Source organism: Vanessa cardui, chromosome 10 (assembly GCF_905220365.1).
Source record: "Vanessa cardui chromosome 10, ilVanCard2.1, whole genome shotgun sequence".
Taxonomy (NCBI): domain Eukaryota; kingdom Metazoa; phylum Arthropoda; class Insecta; order Lepidoptera; family Nymphalidae; genus Vanessa; species Vanessa cardui.
In genome coordinates, this window is record NC_061132.1 from 6562584 (window position 1) to 6583803 (window position 21220).

Genomic DNA, 21220 nt, shown 5'->3' on the forward strand with positions numbered 1-21220 from the left:
TTTTTATTTAATATACCGATGCTATATCTAAAGCCCCTTACACAATGAAAAAAATAAGAGATAAGGAATAAGGAACAAGGAATAAGGAATAGCACAGCAACCAAAACACAATAGGCGATAGGCTACAATATTCAACCAATCACAGCTCTTGAATACCTGCTACTAGTTACGTGCTGTTGTTAGTTTTACGACACGTCGTTGAAAAAATTCCCTGAGATTGGCTGTCTATAAGAAATAAGAAACAAATTCCTAGCTTTAGTTTAGTTGTCGCTTATTATAGATATAGTACGACAAAGTTTAACTTAAATAAACTTCGTTTAAATATCACATTTGTCAATTAATATAAAATAAAATACAGGAGAGAAATATAAGTTATCAAATTAAATGTCGAAAAACAAAATATTTGTTCAATATTTTACGTTACACTTGTTTATTGGCTGTCAAAAATCCATCATCGGTTAGAAAATAAACACTAAGGACCTAGGGGAAAAGGCAAAAGTAACTCGACGGTCGTGTTTATTGTCAATCTTATCAAATATTATCGTAAAATAATAAACCCAACTAAAAATAATGGCGATTTTATACTTCATTTCTATATTTATATATATACAAGAAATCTTGTCACGTCAATAATCTATAATCAAAGAGGATCAAACTGCGAAGGTTATATACATCGATAAAAATATTATATACACAAAACGTCTTCAATTAAAACACAAAATGAATACTTTTCTACGAGTTTTTATTTAGTAAGACAAATGTAAAAAAAACGACTTTATTAATTAATTAGCATAAACATAGATGTAAAATTATAATACTTTATATTTTACTAAATTTTCTTCCCATACAGTTGTCCTAGCATAAATATTACAGACTGTATACAATACATTGTAATTCGAATGAAAAACAATACCAATTCTTAGTCACCAGTTTCTCCTTGGAAAGTCAGATGAACGTTTTGAATAAGTAACTATCTTCATAAAAATATCCAATCCCATAATGTTTTGGATATATTTGTAAACTAATATAATTTAACGATTAACTAACTACAACATAAACAACTCAACTAATCAACACTCAACATCCTAAAAGTGCCAGGCATTCCTGCATACTGGTCGTTAAAGCAGTCTTTTCGTCTGAAATTCTCGTCTGTACCAGCCGCATTGACAACTTGCATATGCCTAATGTGTTCCTCTGATGAAAGCACATCTAGCCATTCCTCTGTAAAATGAAGAAAATGTCACAAAACATCATATAAACACGGATGCTTCACAAGGATTAATTAGAAGATAATTTATTGATTTACTTTGTGGGATATAGGCAATTTATTGATTTACTTGGAGGTAGGGCTTTGTGCAAGCCCGTCTGAGTAGATACCACCCACTTATCGGTTATTCTACCGCCAAACAACAGTACTCAGTATTGTTGTGTTCCAGTTTGAAGGGTGTGTGAGCCAGTGTAACTACATGCACAAGGGTCATAACATCTTAGTTCCCAAGGTTGATGGCGCATTGAAGATGTAAGGAATGGTTAATATTTCTTGCAACGTCATTGTCTATGGGTGATGGTGACCACTTACCATCAGGTGGTCCATATGCTAGTCCGCCAACATTTTCCATAAAAAAAATATATGCAGCAGATTGTGACTAATTTAGAAAGAACTTACGTTGCAAAACTTTTAAAGATCGTTCGTTTCCTCCAAAGTCTTCCGGTAGTATTTCTTTTGGAAGATGGTTATGGATTTCTTCGAAATTTTTGTGAACATTTATTCTATCCCCCATTTTAGTACTTAAAACTTGCTTCAAAATCGACACCAAAGTGCTTACAAGCTTTGATGCACTTATAATGTGAATGGCTTTAATTTTTACTCCGTAACCTTCCTGAAAATTACAAAAAATATTATTCAATTAATGTATAAAGTCTTTTGCATCCTAAACTAAATGGTTGGGCTGTTTTTTTCGATATCTATTGCTTCTATTTGGAAACAGACATAATTTATTTTCCTTTAAATTTTTAGTTTTTTTTTTATGGTATTCGATATAATTGCTTGGATTAACGTCCTCGTTGGATTCTCTTGGTTTCAATCTCCGAGTTTGGCAAGAAAACTGTTATAATATTTTCCTGTTAAGAAATATTGAAAAACAGTTATGAGTTTTGTAGTCAGTCTTATTGATATACTCTTCCATGGAAAAAAAATTAAGAAATTGTTCCTGAACTTATTCTTTTGAATTTTTTTGGCGCATAAACTAGTTAAACAATGCTCCTATGCAATTTTGTAGCGTTGTGTTGATGACAATTTGAAATTATTTAAAGAACATAAGTTTAGCTCAAGATATTTCCAATCATAATAAATTTAAAGACACTGTAACATTTTTTGTTCTTTTCACAATTTACATTGTGTTTACTATACACTAGAAACAAAAAATGTTTCTAGTGTATAGTAGAGTTTAACATACAGCCAACTTACCATGTGTATGGTTAGAATTTGCCTCAATTCAGTGGGACTTATTTTTGACACAAAGTCTACCATATTTGTTTCAGAGAGGTCGATTACTATAATGAATCCGTTTAAATAGTCGTGGGCCTTAATATATTCAGCTTGCTGTAAAAACAATAGTAAATACATTTTCTCGTTAATATAAAATAAAGCCTAGTTATTTGTAACCGATAACCAGATTTAGGTTTGTATGCACAGATTGATATGTGTAAATTAAATATGATTAAATGTGACAACTTGGGTTGACCCTGGATTGGGCACTTAAAAGTTACTGGGTTTTTCTGTCAAGATATTTACATCAGAAACCTGGGGCGTCAGAAAGTTAGAAGTGATTCAACACATTTGTTCCGTAAAACTCGTAAAACCGATTGAGTGTTCGTTCTATGTGTGTTAGTTTATTAATATAATACATGTGATGACTGCACATGTATTTGTGCTTAATCAAAAATCAAAATTGTCTTTGTTTAAGTAGACTCTTACAAGCACTTTTGATCATCATTTCTTACGATTGAAATAATTATGTATACTCGTATTGATCCGATTAAACGTTAGTTGTTAAGGAAAATAGGGTGACGGGTCAAAATCGAACAAGCCTCGAATTTTATTCATGTAGGATCATAAAAGGAGTTTTTAATACTAATTATCTTTTAAAATTATGTTATATATTGAGTAACAAATACTTGTAACTTACTAGGTTCCCATAACGGTTTTGGATCAACTTATATGAGTTTAAAACAACTAAACCAACTACCGAAAGAAGTGAAAACTTCGAATTGTTATACATATATAAAATAATAATATAAGATTTGAAACTGAAATTAAAAAATCAAATGATATTTAAATGGAAACACAAGATATACATAGTGTTAATGTTGCACATTGTATAACACAGCACTGCTGTATAATATAACTACAGATATCCTTCACCGAATTGCACTAGACACTCGGTAGCGTTTTAAGCCAAGTTCAAATAATAAAACTGGCTCATAAATTATTATAAACCCAAATTATAATTTATGTTTTTGAACATATAAGAACTAGTCAAGTCAGACCTTTGGCTACAATATATTCTCCTACGTTATAAGAAGAAATGACATTTTACGTAGTTATAAGTAAATTGACTTTTCGACGACCTCCATGGTCGAGTGGTGTGTACACCGGTTTTCATGGGTACGCCACTCTGAGGTCCCGGGTTCGATTCCCGGCCGAGTCGATGTAGATTACCATTAGTTTTCTATGTTGTCTTGGGTCTGGATGTTTGTGGTACCGTCGTTACTTCTGATTTCCATAACACAAGTGCTTCAGCTACTTACATTGGGATCGGAGTAATGTATGTGATGTTGTCTCATATTTTAAATTTTTTTTATTTTTTGACTTTGAATTGGCTGACCATTGTGCTTGGCTCCCATTTAGATCTCACTTCTTTTGTCGTTGAAGTCAACAACCAAAGCCTGTATCATAATATTGAGCTCCCATTTCATATTAATGTTTTTGATGCGTTATGTAATATCGCAGACACGTACCACGTAATAATGAAGTGTGATCGGGACTAAGCTGATAGAATTACTTTTTTAAAGCTAAATCAATTATTGCGGGGGAGGCAGAATAGGCAGATAATAGTGTCCTGGCTGACCCTAAATCAGAACAAGTTTTATACAAATGTGGATGGTATTAGTTAGTAGGTATTATAAAAGTCGAAGTATCATTATATCAAGTTTTATGTTTCGTAAACACTATAAGAGTGGCATTTTCTTAGAGAAAAAACCCCTTTAAAATAAATGATTAACAAAAAACTACAAATGTACCACAATGAAATAAAGCGTCTAACGCGTAGAGTACCTACTAGGCCGCTGCCCATACGCCAATCAAGAGCATGTCGGTAAAGCAAACCCATAAGATTTTCCCCAACCAAAGAGTACCTAACATGTTTAATGAACTCACTTCAAAAATAAACTATTTAAACCAGTAAGAAACTTTTTATCCTGTATGAAAACGACTTATAAAATTATTTCCAAACACTATTTACACATTGTTAAAGTTATTGATTGTACAAATATGTACAAATAATTTATTTAATTCTATAATATCAGCAGGAATTATCTTTAGAGATAAGAAATGCATGTTGGAGTATATGATTACTCAATGTTAATATTTTTTATTTATTACTTATATAGGGTGTTTATTATATGATGTTGATTTCACAATAAAGTAAAGTAAAACGAATTAAAAAATAACTTACAATAACATTATATCTATAGTAATCCATGAATTGTGAAGGCTTGATAACGTTCACAGTGAACTTGTTGATTTGAACCCTATAATGGTCATCTGTTAATTTAGGCAATATCGCTGTGTGGCTGAAAAAAAATGATGAAATATACCTTTAATATCAATGTTTATTTAGGACATTTTGTATACATTAAGTATACTAAAAAGAAACTAAATTTTTGTACAGTATATTTTGTTTGAGTAACTGATAAATATTTGGCTCACAATCGCTTTCAAAAACATCGTAAAAACGGCTAACCTAGTCTAGTTTTCTGGACATAACGAGCTACTATATTTAAAATTTTTGAACGATGGTAGAGGTAAAGGTCAGATAACTATGCTACTTTCAGAAAGTTCCCAAAAACTTCACTTAAGTATAAATGAAAATATTCTTCGTCATATATGGTGAAGTGAATTGAAGTGAAGTTTTTGGGAATTTTCCAAAAGTACTAACGTAGAGACTGTCGGAAGAAGAAGATTTTTTTTTGGAATTTAGTAATTAATCATCTTCGAAAGACGACACTAAGAATAAGACATGTACAATGAGCATAAAGGTCACTTATTCTGAAGCAAGCTGTTAGAAAAGTTGAGGCGCGCGTTCGGAGTGAATAGATCTATCAGCTCCAGTATATGTTCAGAATCAATTGGTGAGCCCCACAGATCTTAAAAATTGTCATTTAGAGGTGTCATCACATTTTGATAGCACATAGAATAAAAGAGCAAATTGGATATCAAAAAATAAAACTAAACAAAATTGTAAACACTAAAATGAAAAAAAGAATGTAATTGGAAAATATACATCAAGCTCTAATTCAAGATTTATCCAACAAAATAGTTAAAAAACAAAAATAACTCGTTTTCGCAAAATACGATCTCGCCTCGTAAAATTGATTACAATAAATTTTATATCTTTTGATGATGTCACCCTGGCCGATTTCTGCCACGGCGATCAAACATATTAAGAGAGACCAACTACGCAACACCTGGTGTTTGAAAAAGAGTGTGCGCAAACACATAGCTTATGGAATGGCTCCAATGGAACTAGGAAAAAGGGTAAATAAACGTAAAATTAACGTATTTCATTGGATTTGCTCATAATTAAGGTTTATTGTGCACTACTAAGACTTAATGATTAATATGTCTTTGTTTATAATACAACACTATTACACATAACCACTTATTTCCACTTTAATTTTAGTACCAAAATTCCGATAACAGTTTCGTCGACGTTCGAACGCCATTTTTTCGTAAATCTTTAACGAATCTCATAGATTAATCAAACTCTCGACGTATTGTATCAATTTACTGACTAATGTTTTTTATTTAGCTTCTCTCATCCTCTGCACGCTCATCCTCTCACTCATAATTCGATGTGATAGAAAATCCTACTCAAACGTAAAACAAATTGGTGCAGAACGAGCTTGCACCCATACGAGAAGTGTACATTCTCAGAAGCCAGGTTGCTACTGAGAATTAAACCCAGTACCTCGTAATCTGCGACATTGTTCAATCAAATTTGTATATATTTTTTTAATTTTGGACAACATCACATACATTACTCTGATCTCAATGTAAGTAGCTAAAGCACTTGTGTAAGAATCAGAAGTAACGACGGTACCACAAACACCCAGACCTAAGAAAACATAGAACTGATGAATTTTCTACATCGACTCCGCCAGGAATCGCTCCAGGGACCTTAGAGCGGCGTTCCCATGAAAACCGGCGTACACACTACTGTACTACACGAGGGACAAGGGACATAGCATCTTAGTTTCCAAGGTTTGTAGCGCATTGACGATTTAAGGAATAGTTAATATTTCTTAAAATAAATAATAATAAATAAATATATAATATATACCTAGCCGTTTTCGGCTACAGTGACTTAGCTTTCTTGAATTTGTAATTAGTAGGTAATATTTAAAGCCTGCGATGCGACCTCACATGACTAACATACCCAATCTTTGCACTAAACGTGCGACCACATGTGTCGCAAGTGAGTGTACCATTTACATAATTGTATGTTATATTAGCAGGTGGACGTGCTTTTATTTTGTCGCGTTTGAGGTCTAGTTCTATTTTCCTGTTATCTTCATAGGCATGTACTTTTTCATGTACATGCCGTCTCCACTCAGATCTGTTTTCAGTGAGAGATTCCCAGCGAGAGGCCTCAATGCCGCAGCTCTTCATGTGTCTTTTCTGAACATCTTTAAAGCGTAGGTACTGCCCCCCGCGTTTTCGTTTACCGAACTCTAATTCAGAAAAGAAGATGCGCTTCGCCTTTCGCTCGTCTGTCATTCTCGCAAGGTGCCCGCACCAACGCAACTGACGCCGCATCAAATATGCCTCAATGCCGTAAACATTAGCTCGACGAAGAACATCGGTATTGCGAATCCGATCCGACCATTTAATGTTTAAAATTTCTCGGAGGCATCTTAGATGGAATCTGTCAAGCATGCGTATTTGGCTACGATGTAGACACCACGTCTCAGATGAGTACAAGATGATGGGCAGTATGATCGCCATATACACCTGTATTTTGGTACTTAATTTGATATTATGGGATCTGAACACCCGGACTTGGAGATTACCAAAAGCAGCCATTGCAGAACCAAGTCTACTATTGATTTCCGAATCAAGGTCGCCTTTGGCTGTTATGCTGCTACCAAGATAACGGAATTTATCTACTTGCTTCAAGTTATTTCCGTTAATGTGTAGATTCAGTGGAGCCTGATTTCCGGCACCCATAGCAATCACTTCGGTTTTTGCGATGCTAATTTTTAAACCAAATCTAACACATGTGGTATTAAGTCTCGTGATAAGCGCTTGTAGTCCTTCAGAAGTATCCGCAACAAAGCACAGATCGTCGGCATACATGAGTTCGGTAATAAGATCGTATGATACCTTTGTGTGAGATTTAAGCCTAGCAAGGTTAAATATGCCACCATCCGTACGATACCGTATTCGAATACCTTCTGTGTTATTTTTTAAACTTTCCTTCACAACGACTGAGAAATACAGAGCAAAAAGTGTCGGTGCCAATACGCAGCCCTGTTTTACACCACAGGTGACGGGAAACTGCTCTGACTGCGCACCGTTCACAAGCACTCTACACGTCATATTCTCATGAAGAAGCTTTATCAGACGTATAAATTTGTCAGGACACCCCAATTTCGATAGAACAATCCATAACGCCTCACGAGGCACACTGTCAAAAGCCTTCTCTAGATCTATGAAACAAAGGAACAGAGGTTGGTACTGCTCTCTGCTTTTTTCCTGCAATTGCCTTAACGCGAAAATAGCTTCACAGGTGCCTCTGTTTGGTCTAAAGCCAAATTGTGTTTCAGGTAATAACCTTTCTGAGAGATCCATTAGGCGGTTTAAGAGTACCCTAGCAAACGCTTTTCCAGCGGTGGAGAGCAATGAGATACCTCTGTACGAGTTACACTCTGAGCGACTACCTTTGTTTTTATATATGGCACAAATGAGCGAGACACCAAAATCAGAGGGAATTTCTTCCTCCTCCCACATCTTTTGAAAGAACAACCAGATCTTATGGTGTAGCGTATCTCCTCCATACTTCAGTAATTCTCCAGGAATATTATCTACACCAACAGACTTTTTGTTCTTTTGAGCCTTGATGGCTTCAATAACTTCCTGGAGTGAAGGAGGTTGAACTATATCTTCTCTTTTGGGTAATTCAGGGAGTGTTCTCAAATATTCAAAATCAGCCAGCCGATCAACATTGAGTAAGTTATTAAAGTGCTCCGACCAACGATTCAGAACATCTTCCTTGGAGACCAGGAGAGTGCCATTAGTGGATTTGATGGGCACACTTACTTTATGTGAGTTTCCGACGAGTTTCCTAATCTCACCAAAGAATTCACCTAATTGTTTGGTGTCTGCAAGCCATTGGATGTACTCGATTTTGTTCTGCCACCATTCATCCTTTGCTGTACGGGTAATTTTCCTAAGTTCAAATGTACTCTGTCTTATTCTATCAGAAATATTCAGATTCAGCTGAGCTTTTCCACGAAGAAGTTGGCGATGTTTTGCCAAAGCATCTGATAACAACTTTTCATTATCGTCAAACCAGTCTGCACTTGAGCGAGGTTTAATATCAAGAATTTCTTTGGCAGCTCTGAGGATGTTAGCAGATAGATTATTCCAAGCTTCGGTAGTGTTGTCAGCAGCAGGGTCAATAGTTGTTGTTAAACTGTTGATAGCTTCCCTGTACTTATCAACAGTTTCGCCTGACTCCAGCTTTTTTAGGTCGAGGCTAAACTGCCTGATCTTACAGGGTCTTCGGCGAGGCCATAGACGCAAACGCATTTTGGTTATCACGAGTCGGTGATCTGACCAACAGTTTGCGCCACGCATAACCCGTGTAATAGTGACATCGGAGATGTCCTGCTGTCTAACGAGGGCATAGTCAATAAGATGCCAGTGCTTAGACCTTTGATGCATCCAGGTGGTTTTGTATTTAGCAGGTAGTCTAAACATGGTATTGGTAATAGCCAGATGAAATTGTGAACAGAGGGTTAAAAGTAACTGGCCATTGCTGTTCATATTTCCAATACCATGACGCCCCAATACACCAGGCCAAGCTTCAAAGTCGCGTCCAACACGAGCATTAAAGTCGCCGAGTAAAAGTATTTTCTCACAGCTACGAATTCTGGACAACGTTTGTGAAAGTTCTTCGTAAAAATGGTCTTTCACGTCGTCGCTTTTATCAAGCGTAGGTGAGTATACACTAATAATATTCAAATGCTTGTCGTTTTCAAGGTGAAGGCGCAAGAACATTACACGATCTGAAATACCAACAGGATATTCTACCAATTTAGAGGCTAGTGTGGTTTTAATTGCAAAGCCTACTCCTGATCGTCTTGGTTCAGAAGCTGGTGTACCTTTCCAAAAGAACGTGTAACCACCACCGCGCTCGACGAGTTCTCCCTCATCAGCTAGATGAGTTTCGCTAAGAGCAGCTATATCGACATTGTACCGTCCAAGCTCTCGCGCTACGATGGCGGTTTTTCGTTCAGGGCAAAGGTTGTTGGGTCGATCTAAAAGAGTTCGGACGTTCCATGCGCCAAAAGTCATAGTCCGTTGGATTATTTTTGCTTTCCGCTTCTTTGTGGTGTGACCACGCATGTGTGGGATGTCCAGGTAGCCGTGGTTACTACCTCCCATTAAATTGGGATGAGCATTTGTTTGGGGCACCTTTTCTAGCCCCCTCCTCGGCTGGGCGAGGAAAGCAGTGCCTCTCTAAATAGAGCTGCTTTGTCGCAAAGGGTGCTGCCGAACCGCACTGTCATCCCATCGCAGTACAGGAGCGACCACTCTCCCTAAGCCGCCTATGTGCAGGTATTAGACAAAGAACGGTATACATCAAGACCGGCCTTCTCTACCTCTACCTATCGCCACAGGACTTCTAGTTCGAGAGTACCGTTAATCAAAAGCCAAGTCAAGTACGCAGGATATATTTAGGTGCATAAGTGGACGCGCAATACACAGATGCACCCTCTCGTCTACCTCCCCTTGGTCCAATGGAGTGGATAACCGCTACGATCGGAGGAGAGGAAGATGCAGTCTCTGGCAACGATACATCACTCCTATCGCCACCTTCAGGCCTTCAACATTGCCTGGTTGTCTCGCCACTGAAAGTGGACTGCATATGTGCCAAGACAAACAGCACTTGCACGGGGAGTTGCCGTGTTAAACTCGGAACACTGACATAAGCCATCACAATTACGGAAAATGTCAGTGCTCGAGTCCCCCTCAACCAGGTTTAGCCCGCGAGTCGACGCGGTTCCCAGGGTGTGGCCGCTGTGTGCTGACAGCTGCTAGGAGCCACTGGTGAGAGGTTTTTGGACCATCAACGATTTTATAATTGCAGAAACTGTACCTTTAAGGTTAAAGGTCGACTAACAGTAGCTGACGCTGACAATCTAATACACCCCATATATTTCTTATAATATTCTTATAATATTTCTTACAGTGTTATTGTCTATGGGTAATGGTGACCACTAACCATCAGGTGGCCCATATGCTCGTCCGCCAACCTATACAATAAAAAAAAACACTACTCGACCACGGAGGTCGTCGGACCGGTTCATAACTTTCCCATAATTACTACAAGGGGATCGCCCGCAAAATTTCGCGTTTATTCAAAATATTTTTTAGATTCACATTCTATAACAGGTTGAATTTCATTGTAAACTGATGAAACCTTCTAAATTAAATTTTTAATTCCAAATACATAAAGTTTCTATAACCAGTCAATACTTTTTCCGGTCTCATAAATTAATTATTATCTATTGAATTGTAACATATTACAATCAAGAATTCTTTTTTCCTGCAAATCTAAGGCTGGAGATCCTCAAAATGAGACCATAACCGTTTTGTATATGCAGCTATCGTCCCATAACTGGGACAAAAATCAGCTTCCTCTATTAATATATCAGATAAGCACAAATTAAAAGGTACATTTCCAAATTTAAATACGTTTTACTTGTGTACTTACACAATTTCGTGTAGGTCCGCGAAGTCGGTTTTAGCATTACAATCTTGGAAGAACTGCGGCAATAACGTCCTGAAGGTGCAAATTTTGTCGATCTGGTTCTTTGCTCTCTCTATAGATCCCTTACATCCAATGATAACAGCTTCATAATAAAAATCACCTGTAAAAACATGAAATCTTTATTTATTTAATTACGACTATTTTGAACATGGCATATTATATTAAATTTATATATCTTCGCTTACACCTCTCTGTCGCATACACAACAACAACAATAACAACAACAACAGCCTGTAAATTCCCACTGCTGAGCTAAAGGCCTCCTCTCCCTTTGAGGAGAAGGTTTGGAACATATTCCACCACACTGTTCCAATGCGGGTTGGTGGAATGCACAACAAACAACAACAACAACAACAACAGCCTGTAAATTCCCACTGCTGGGCTAAAGGCCTCCTCTCCCTTTAAGGAGAAGGTTTGGAACATATTCCACCACGCTGTTCCAATGCGGGGTGGTAGAATACACATGTGGAGGAATTTCAATGAAATTTGTCACATGCAGGTTTCCTCACGATGTTTTCCTTCACCGCTGAGCACGAGATGAATTATAAAGACAAATTAAGCACATGAAACAGCGGTGCTTTGAGCCCGACCCGGCTTTACACGGGTAGGATTAGTCTCCATAAAACGTTAATCGAATTGGTAGTCGGCATAATTTTTTTAGATATCATCAACAGCTGCCCCTGTTTAAATTGGCTTAAATATGTTAGCCAATCAAAACAAAGTATGGTATTAGACTCTAATGAGAAAAACTAGCAAAATAAACTTATTACCTTCTGTCTTCCTACAATCAAATACATAGACTATTATTATTAACAATAATTGAATTATTAATGACCCCGAATGAAAATTAACGAATACAAAAGCCAGATTGTTATTATCTCTATAATCTTTTACAGGTTTTATTTACACTTTATTAATAATAATTAAAGTCAGCTCACAAATTTTGTTACAAGACCTTAAAGTTTATTGAGCTAAAAATGTATGCTCATGACCCGACATTCTTAGTAATTCTTTGTAAAAATTCCACCGGCGTATAAAGGCTAAACTGGTATGAAACCGCAAAGGGTAAACTCGGGTAAACGGTACCTTCAATGAAAAATCTAATATCACTCAAGGTAGGTGAAACTCAACAATTGCGTCTCATGAATTTTAACGAGACATTTTCTTTGCGACGCCCAAAGTGATCCGGGTGCTTAATCTCCCACCTGAGGAGGTCGGGATAGACCTCCTCAGGTATATAGTTAAAAGGCAATTTAGTGCATTGAATATTTTATAATACAGCTTACCATTTTTTTCTAAACGATACAAAAACTTCGTTAGAGCCAAGATAGCTCAGTGGCTAGAGCTCGTGCATTTTAACCGATGATTACTGGTTCAAACCCAAGCAAACACCACTGATTTTCATGTTCTTTATTTGTGTTTATACTTTAACTCGTGCTTGTTAGTGATGGATAAAACCTAATTTATATGAAATTTTGCCACATGTTTATCCATCATCACGCACTGAAGCAGAGTGGTGAATAATTCCCCAAGCCTATAAAGGAGAGGACGCCTTAGCCCTGTTTGATACTTGATATAAATTTTTGTAGAAATAAAACTCAAATATTTAAAGAACAAGACTTTTTGTCATACATGTTCTATATTTAAAATAAAAAGCGTCAGGAGATATCTTAATTCTGTATGCCGTCACATCGTAAAAATCTATCTTACCCTTAATGCCAATGGATGTTACATAAAAAAGGTATCTTTGTTATAATTAAAAAAATATTTATATTCGTTCCTCACTTAATGTTTAACTAAACAAGACGAGTGCTTGTATAATACTCATCAACGTAATAAAACATTTGTAAAGGTCGGTTTAAAACTGAAATTGCTTTTTTTTTATTTAAGGCACAATTTTAATAAGTTCCCTCAATTATATTTTGCTTTCCATCACAGTTTTCCTTATTTTTCTTAATACAAACTTTGAAATTACCTTTTACTCCGAAATGTTTGCGAATAAATCTTACTTTCATCGTGAACATCTTGTAACTTTCGTTTACATCAACTGTTTGTACTTTTTAAATGAATAATAACACACTTTTAATGGTAAACAACGAAAAAATTTCGCATCTCATCATATTATTCGCAGTGGACGAAGCTTGATTGCTTTTATAATTTACATTTTCCAGGCATGCTTTGCTTATGCTTTGAATTACTTTCTTCTACAAACAAAGTCGCTACCGTCTGTCTCTTACATCTTTAAAACTACGTCACAGATTTTGATGCGAGTTTCTTTAATAGATAGATTGATTTAAGAGGTTCATATGTATAAAACATGAACAATATCGACACTGATAATTTAAGAGATTTTAAAGTGATCTCGGAACATATTCCACCACGCTGTTCTAATGCGGGTTGGTGGACTACACATGTGGCAGAATTTCTACGAAATTTGACACATGCAGGTTTCCTCACGATGTTTTCCTTCACCGCTGAGCACGAGATGAATTATAAACACAAATTAAGCACATGAATCAGCGGTGCTTGCCTGGGTTTGAACCCGCAATCATCAGTTAAGATGCACGCGTTCTAACCACTGGGCCTCTAACTACTCGTACATAAACATATATTTTGCGCTTAAATTGCAAACTCCGACTGAACCCTACGAAATAGAAAAAAAGAATGTACTACACAGTACAGTATTGTACATTTTATAAAGGTCTTCCAAAAAGTCCGCCATGGTATAACTATGTCTATCTGTCTATATATCTGTAAGCCACAGTAACCATTTTTTATAATTTATCAGCATTGCACCCGCGCGAAGCCAGGCCGGATCGCTAATTTTAATTAAATTTTAATTTCAGAACCTTAATTTCACATAACCTCAATAATTGTTACATACACGCAAACAGGAGTACATTTATATCATCTAATGCGCTCTCTGATGTAAAGGGATCACCGCCGTCTATAGACAATCGCGCTGTACGTAATATTAATCATTCCTTTCATCGCCAATGTGCCATCAAACTTCTGAACTTATATGTTATGTCCTTAGTGTCTTTAGTTACATTGGCTCACTCATTTAAACCGGAACCCAACAATGCTGAGAACTGCTGATGTGCGGATGTTGCCTTTACCAAATAAATAGTATCATAAATAGTAGTTGATCCGGCACTAAAGCAGTCAATCAAAAAATAATAGATATTCTCATTATTTTGCCTCAATTGTTTGAAAATTGGAAATCCAATTGTTGAGTTGCTCCCAAACAACTTCTATTTCAAATTTAATTTAGTATTTCTAAATTAATTCTTCGATTATTTGTTCAATACAAATTCTCTGTTTGTTTTATTGTTTGAGCTATCACTCATACTTGAAAGCTCTCGACGGGAACGGTTATTGTATTGTGGAAAGGTAATTTGAATAGACACAAGAGTCGTTAAAAACAATAGACTACAATTTTTACTGTAACGAGTCTATGCTGTCATAATTTTTTTTTAAATTTGCAACATTTTTTAACTATAAATAATCACATTTATAAAATTAAATGCTGTTCCATTTTTTATATTTATGAATGACCTGTCTTTATGACGTCATAAAAATTGTTCGCAATGCATTCTGGCTGAGACAATGTAATTAAAATATGTATGTATGTATATGTCACCGTAAAATTGTAAATACCGTTAAATTAAAATCTATCTCGCGAGATTGTGAACTATCGAAAGATTGTGAACCGTAACATAATGTTTACAATTTAACGCATTATTTTTAGGTAGATTACAGTCTATCAAAGTAAATTTCAGTTCAATTATAAAAACTCTAACCTAACCTATCTGTCGAAATTGTATGTGTTTTATTGTATGTTGTAAAACTTTCAAAATCTTCAAAGACGAACCTATATATTATTAACTGAAAATTTTGAAAGCATTGAAATAAAACTAGTTTTAACGGATTTTCGTCTATCCGAGTTCACGAACGCTGTAAAGTGCTCGAAACATCGGGATGATAAAAACAAATTATATACGCGATTTAAATCCCTTAAAACTAGTTTTATTTCAATGTGTAATAATCGCGAAAATCTAAGACAACATTATGTTGAAAGCAGTTTTGATTGTATTGATTTGTGATGATCCCTTGTTACTTTTAATAGTTGGTAGGTAACCTAATTCAAATACTTCACACCTTATAAAAATCACCTTAGACTCGAAACTTAAGTGGAATCCTCATTTATCGTCCCTGATTGGAAGACACAGCAACATAGAGATGGCAAAATTTAGACAGATTTTGATACTTTGCTAACTTTCTATGGTTCAACGCTACACATATTGAAAATGTTCTAAATCTGCAAAAAAGAGGTATCCAGTATAACTTCCCGTTTCAAGACTCACTTCGGTATGTTTTTTAATAAAAATGGGTACAATTCACTTAAATGAGATTACAGAATATTATATACTGGATTACAAAAAAAAAAAAAAAATTTTAAGTGAATTGTAAATTCTTATGAGAAATAAAGTTCTTTAACCACAAAATGGGTATACCTTATTTGGTATTAATCGTAGTCAAACAAAATGCCTATACGCTATACATAAAGTAAATGTAAGAACAGTCCTATCAGTCTTATCAGTTAAACAATTTAAATCTTTGTGTAACAGTTACAGCTTATTAGGGATTACTATAGATAAAAAATCTTAGGGAATTATCATTTGTACGCAAAGGGTTTGGATGCGGTTTTTTTAGTAGATAGATGAATTCGGTTTTTGTATATAATATGTGGACAGTATAGTAAAGAAACACTGATGACCTCTGTGGTCGAGTAGGTCCCGGGTTTGATTCCCGGCCGAGTCGATTTGAAAATTCATTAGTTTTCTACGTTGTCTTGGGTCTGGGTGTTTGTGGTATTGTCGTTACTTCTGATTTTCCATAACGCAAGTGCTTTTGCTACTTACACTGGGATCAGAGTCTAATGTATGTGATGTTGTCCAATATTTATATTTATACTGATATAATTAAGACATTCTCTACTATATTTAGTATCTGTATTGCACCCGTACGAAGCTGGGTACGAAGTTTGAAATAATCGTTTATTTTACTTGATCGTAGAACCTTCTGGTCCGTCTGGCTTCAGCTACCCACATCATATATCCTACCGCTAAACAGCAATACTGAGTCATTACTCAGTATTGCAGTTTGTAGAGTCGTTTGTTGAGCCGGTGTAATAGGCTCAAGGAACACATCTTTTGACGACCTCCGTGGTCAAATAGTTTGTACAACGATTTTCATGAGTACACTACTCCAAGTAGAATATTCGTATTGTATGTCGTCTTGGGTCTGGGTGTTTGTGGTGCCGTCTTTTCTTCTGATTTTCCATTACATTAGTGTTACAGCTACGACATTGGGATCAGAGTAATGTATGTCATGTGGTCCAATATTTATCATTTATTATCTTAAATCCTTGGTTGGTGGTATAAGTAACTTATAATATCTGTGTATAATATTTGCCAGCATATGACATAAAAAACTCAACTTTTGATTTACATTCAATGACGTCATAAATAATTAATATTACCAACAAAAACAAATAAATAACATTATATTTTGAAGTATCAAAACACAATGAAACCTGTTTGAAATATAACGCCGCGGGCACTGAGATCATGGGCCGTGGTCGTTGCCTCTAAAAAACACATTAGTTCAATATATACGTATGTATGTACATCCTTAGGTGTAAACAAAAATCGTTCTAAATAATATGATCATAGAATCGATGATAGAGAATATCATAAACTTGAGATACGTGTTAAATAATATATATTAGCGAAGGAAAGTAGGTGGTAACCTTGATATGAAATCACTAATAGTCACTCGCGAATTTGCTCGTGGTTTAGTAAGTTGATTGACAGGTTTTAGATTATAGAAAGTACCCTTTGACAGTATTTAGGTTCGCTTGATTTTTACGATTTTTTTTCAAATTAGTTTATCAAATCAAACCAAAATATGCTTTATTCAATGTATGCTTTTACAAGCACTTTTAAATCGTTATTTAACAACAATATTAAGTGAAGCTACCATTGTTTCGGAAAGTATTTTAGCGAGATTCTACCGAGAAAAACAACAAGAAACTCAGTAGTTACTCTCTGTCGACATTTAAAAATAACAGTCATGTTAGTTGAATACGATTATATACGCCTGGATTTGAATTTATGAAACGGCAAAGTTAAAAATATCTGTGGAATTATATTATTATTGATTTTAATATTATACGATTCCCTTCAAAGTTAATTAAACAAAAAACCCTGATCTATAATTACTTGTATCAATCAACCTGTTGTTTATAAAAACAAACTCGATTAAGGAAAACTGCTAACTTAACGTTTTATATCATAATCATAATATATCATAATTTAATGGCCCTTAGGTCAAGGTGGCTTGCAGTGTTTGAGCGCAACCTGCATTTGTGTTTAACGATTTATCTAATATAAATAAATCCTTGCTGATAGTATAATGCGAAATCTCATTATCCGATATTTACGTTGACTCAGTTGTATAGGACTATTACCCATCAACCCAAAGGGGGGGGCGGCGTAGCTTTTGTAGATTAAGAATTTGAAACTTATATTTTCTTTTTTTTTATAATATTCACGAGATGTGTAAACGATAACATGGCGCTAACATTCCGTCATATACCAGTCATTACAATATCATATAATTAATATTAATAAACAAAGGGACTATCTATGACGAATAGCCTAAATGAACATCTGTGTCGTGATTATTTAAATTACATGGGATGTGTAAAAATATAAGAACTATTTAATTCAAAATTCAATTAAAAAATATCATTGTCTTGAAAGAGACATAGGTTAGATGATATACGAGATCAGGTAAACATATAAATAGCTTGCGAATAACTCTTATTTATGCACATTCGGATATTTCTTGCATATATTATCGATAAGATAAATTTAAAAAATCTAAAAGGAAATCACTTTCTACATATCTGACCTCATTTTCTTTATGACACTCTAATGGAATTTTGCTAAACTAAGTTTGTATTCTGTTACATTAGTTTACTTACCAGGAAACCAGTAATACAAAGCACTAAGGGAATAACTACACGCACAAAGCGCTATTGAGGGAAATGCATAGATTTTGATTTTATGAACAAAAAAAAAATAAGCGTATTCTCAAATTTATTATTAATATTTTCCTTGTATATTCTTTAAGTTTGAGTTTATTTTGTTGTAATAAATAGAACAATAATATTTATCAGACTAAGTATTTATTATGTTTACTGTAAATGAAAATTATTTTGTGATATTTGAATACAGTTCAGTTGCGAATTAACCAACTGATGGCCTAAATATTCAAACATTTTTACACACATGCTATAATTAAATTATTCATTATCGAAACAAATAAGGTACACAATAACTTACTAAAATCCTTCTTTTTAAAGTGTTGTTGTTGTTGCACCCAGTTGTGCAGGATACTGATGGCCTCCTTCATTTGTCCGGGTTTATCCAGATTGTACTGTTTGCGGATTGCCGTCAAGGTATCCGGCTTAGTTTCAAGAATTCTGTCTTGCGGTATTGTATCCATTTTGGTTATTAGTGACCACTCGCCTCAACTGTCTAAACTATACTGACAGAAATAATCAGTAAATTAATAAACGCCGTCCAACATATTAACATGTTTAGACGTCCACAGAGAATAAACAAATAACTTCAATCAATAATTTTTTTTTACCTGGACTTATCATAAGTAAACTTTTTTGCTATGAGTTTTACTATTTAGTTTAAGATTTATCTATGACATAATAATATTTGTTTATTTAGTTTAAGTTGACTGTGTTCTTAATTCAACAAGGGATTAAGTATATCATTTATTGCTGGATTATTTAGAATCTACGTTTCAAAACTGAGGTAGTTTTGTGCACAATTTATTTCTGTATTATGGCTATTCAAAGGTCCTTAAAATAGCCTACTTGAAAAAGTAATATTTGACTTTCGCTAGGTCTTACTTGAGGAGTGGTAAGAAACATAAAAATATTTAGACCAAGACAAATATAATAATTCTTATTTTTAATCTGCTGCCCACGATCGCTTGATGTTGCATCCACATCCGGTGCCTATTTCGTAAATATAGGATATATAGGTTAGTAAATTGAATTATAACGATCAGACATTTTAATAAACAATATAATTCTTTAAAATTAAATTGATAAATTTACGAAATAGGTGCTCTACCTCAATTCCTGTCTAAAAGCTGTGTAAGGAGAATTTTCTGATTAGCACATCTATCAATAAATACCATCAGAATAAGAAAACCTTCGTCGGTTTTCAAATTAATTTCTTTATCAAGTCTTAAATTCTTAGTACCTTTTGAATCTACACATTAAATCATTGCAACGCAATATTCCATTCTCGATCGGTAAAGCAGATTATTGGTCACACTCGAGCACGCGAAAATAGATCTTAAGGTGACGAACCTTTTCTTAGCTCGACTGTACAATGTCATTCAATCCGGATATCAAATAACATGGTTGCCCTTGCGAATGATGAAGGTGATGGAAATCCCTTAGTGAGTTATTTGCTGGTTTTTTGGCATGAAGTTCTTTTATGCGGACAGGAAAGTGAACAATCAGAAGTCGTGCCATAAGGTGATAGTTATTTCCCCTCCAAGTGATACTTCCCCCTCTCTTTCTATATATCTCTATCTCTTTCTATTATTCGACTCTATATGCTTCTATCTTTTGTTTTAATTCACATTTGACATTCAATAAAAAATATATTATTGTCATTATATCAAATATTGTTATTTTTTTATTGTGTGTGTTATTTAATAGACACAATAATATATAGCGAAAGCAAGTTCGTTCCACCTGGATATCCGAAGTTGCAACTTTTTCAACCGATTTCAAAAAGGAGGAGGTTATCAATTCGTCTGTGTTTTTTTTTATTTTATGTTTGTTACCTCATAACTTTTTACCGGGTGGACTTGGCTGACACCGACTCCAAATATAACAATTACTTAACTACGTTAAATAATTGTAAATCGACTTTTAAGTAGTCTAATTATTTTCATTTCATTTTACTAAGGTGGCCTTTAAAAATATTTTAAATACACAATTATTTTTAATAATTTTTGTGCATATTTATTTGTTTTAAAATAGTGTTTTGTTGGAAGTCGGTTTTTCTCTTTGTTAAAACTGTTATTTATTTTAGATATTGTCATGTCATTTTCATTGTCATTTTAGATATCAGTAACTATCTAGAACTCGCAATCCGATATAAGGATAATTCCAACTCGACAGGAAAACTTTGAAGAACAGAAAATAAAATGAATTAATAATATTATTTCTTAGATAATCAAACCCAGTTAGATGACCTATCAGGCTACACAAAAAATTTGGAAAAAAGATTACTTAGGTTTGTAATTGTAGTAGTCAAAATAGAATGAGTACTGCATCTCCTTGCCTTGATAATAATAAGGAAGTCAGGGACTCTTGCAGCTGAATTCAGTTGTAAGATACTATGTAAATATTCATGAAAGTACTCGAGCATAAGTTGTAAGACGGCAGGCATGATCTGGATGCGAATAGCCGACGAAAGACCACAGTAGTCTGAAAATGATGATGAACGATGATAAAGTGAAATATTTACATCTGAATTGAGACCAAAGCTGTAAAATAGTTACTACTAAATAAAACAATGAGTGTATACAAGATTTTATTATAGCAAATAAAACTACATTTTTTTTAATTTGATTTTTAAAATTTACGTGTATTGTTATAAAGATAAAAAAAAGTATTTACAAAAAATAAGTATCTACTCATTAAGTTTAAAAATGTATAATCTCCTACTTACTTATATATTTTTGTTTAAGTTTTTTATGATACA

The 21220-nt window shown here is 34.5% G+C and overlaps 1 protein-coding gene across 1 annotated transcript; it reads right to left on the bottom strand.

Moving 5' to 3' along the window:
- Positions 1–723: 723 nt before the first annotated feature.
- Positions 724–19014, bottom strand: LOC124533172 (alpha-tocopherol transfer protein-like). Its single transcript, XM_047108340.1, has 6 exons — positions 18758–19014; positions 11286–11442; positions 4737–4854; positions 2468–2602; positions 1667–1880; positions 724–1221 (listed from the first exon to the last, which is right to left on the bottom strand). The coding sequence occupies exons 1-6, from the start codon at positions 18918–18920 to the stop codon at positions 1067–1069; spliced, it is 942 nt and encodes a 313-aa protein (XP_046964296.1). The 5' UTR covers positions 18921–19014; the 3' UTR covers positions 724–1066.
- Between the last annotated feature and the right edge of the window lie 2206 nt (positions 19015–21220).

Excerpts from the sequence above, each read along its gene's own strand:
- LOC124533172 (XM_047108340.1), bottom strand. The coding sequence starts at position 18,920 with ATGGATACAATACCGCAAGACAGAATTCTTGAAACTAAGCCGGATACC. Across the intron at positions 4,855-11,285 it reads GCGGACCTACACGAAATTGT|CCACACAGCGATATTGCCTA; the intron begins GTAAGTACACAA and ends ATTTTTTTTCAG. Across the intron at positions 1,881-2,467 it reads AAATTCTAACCATACACATG|GAAGGTTACGGAGTAAAAAT; the intron begins GTAAGTTGGCTG and ends TGTAATTTTCAG.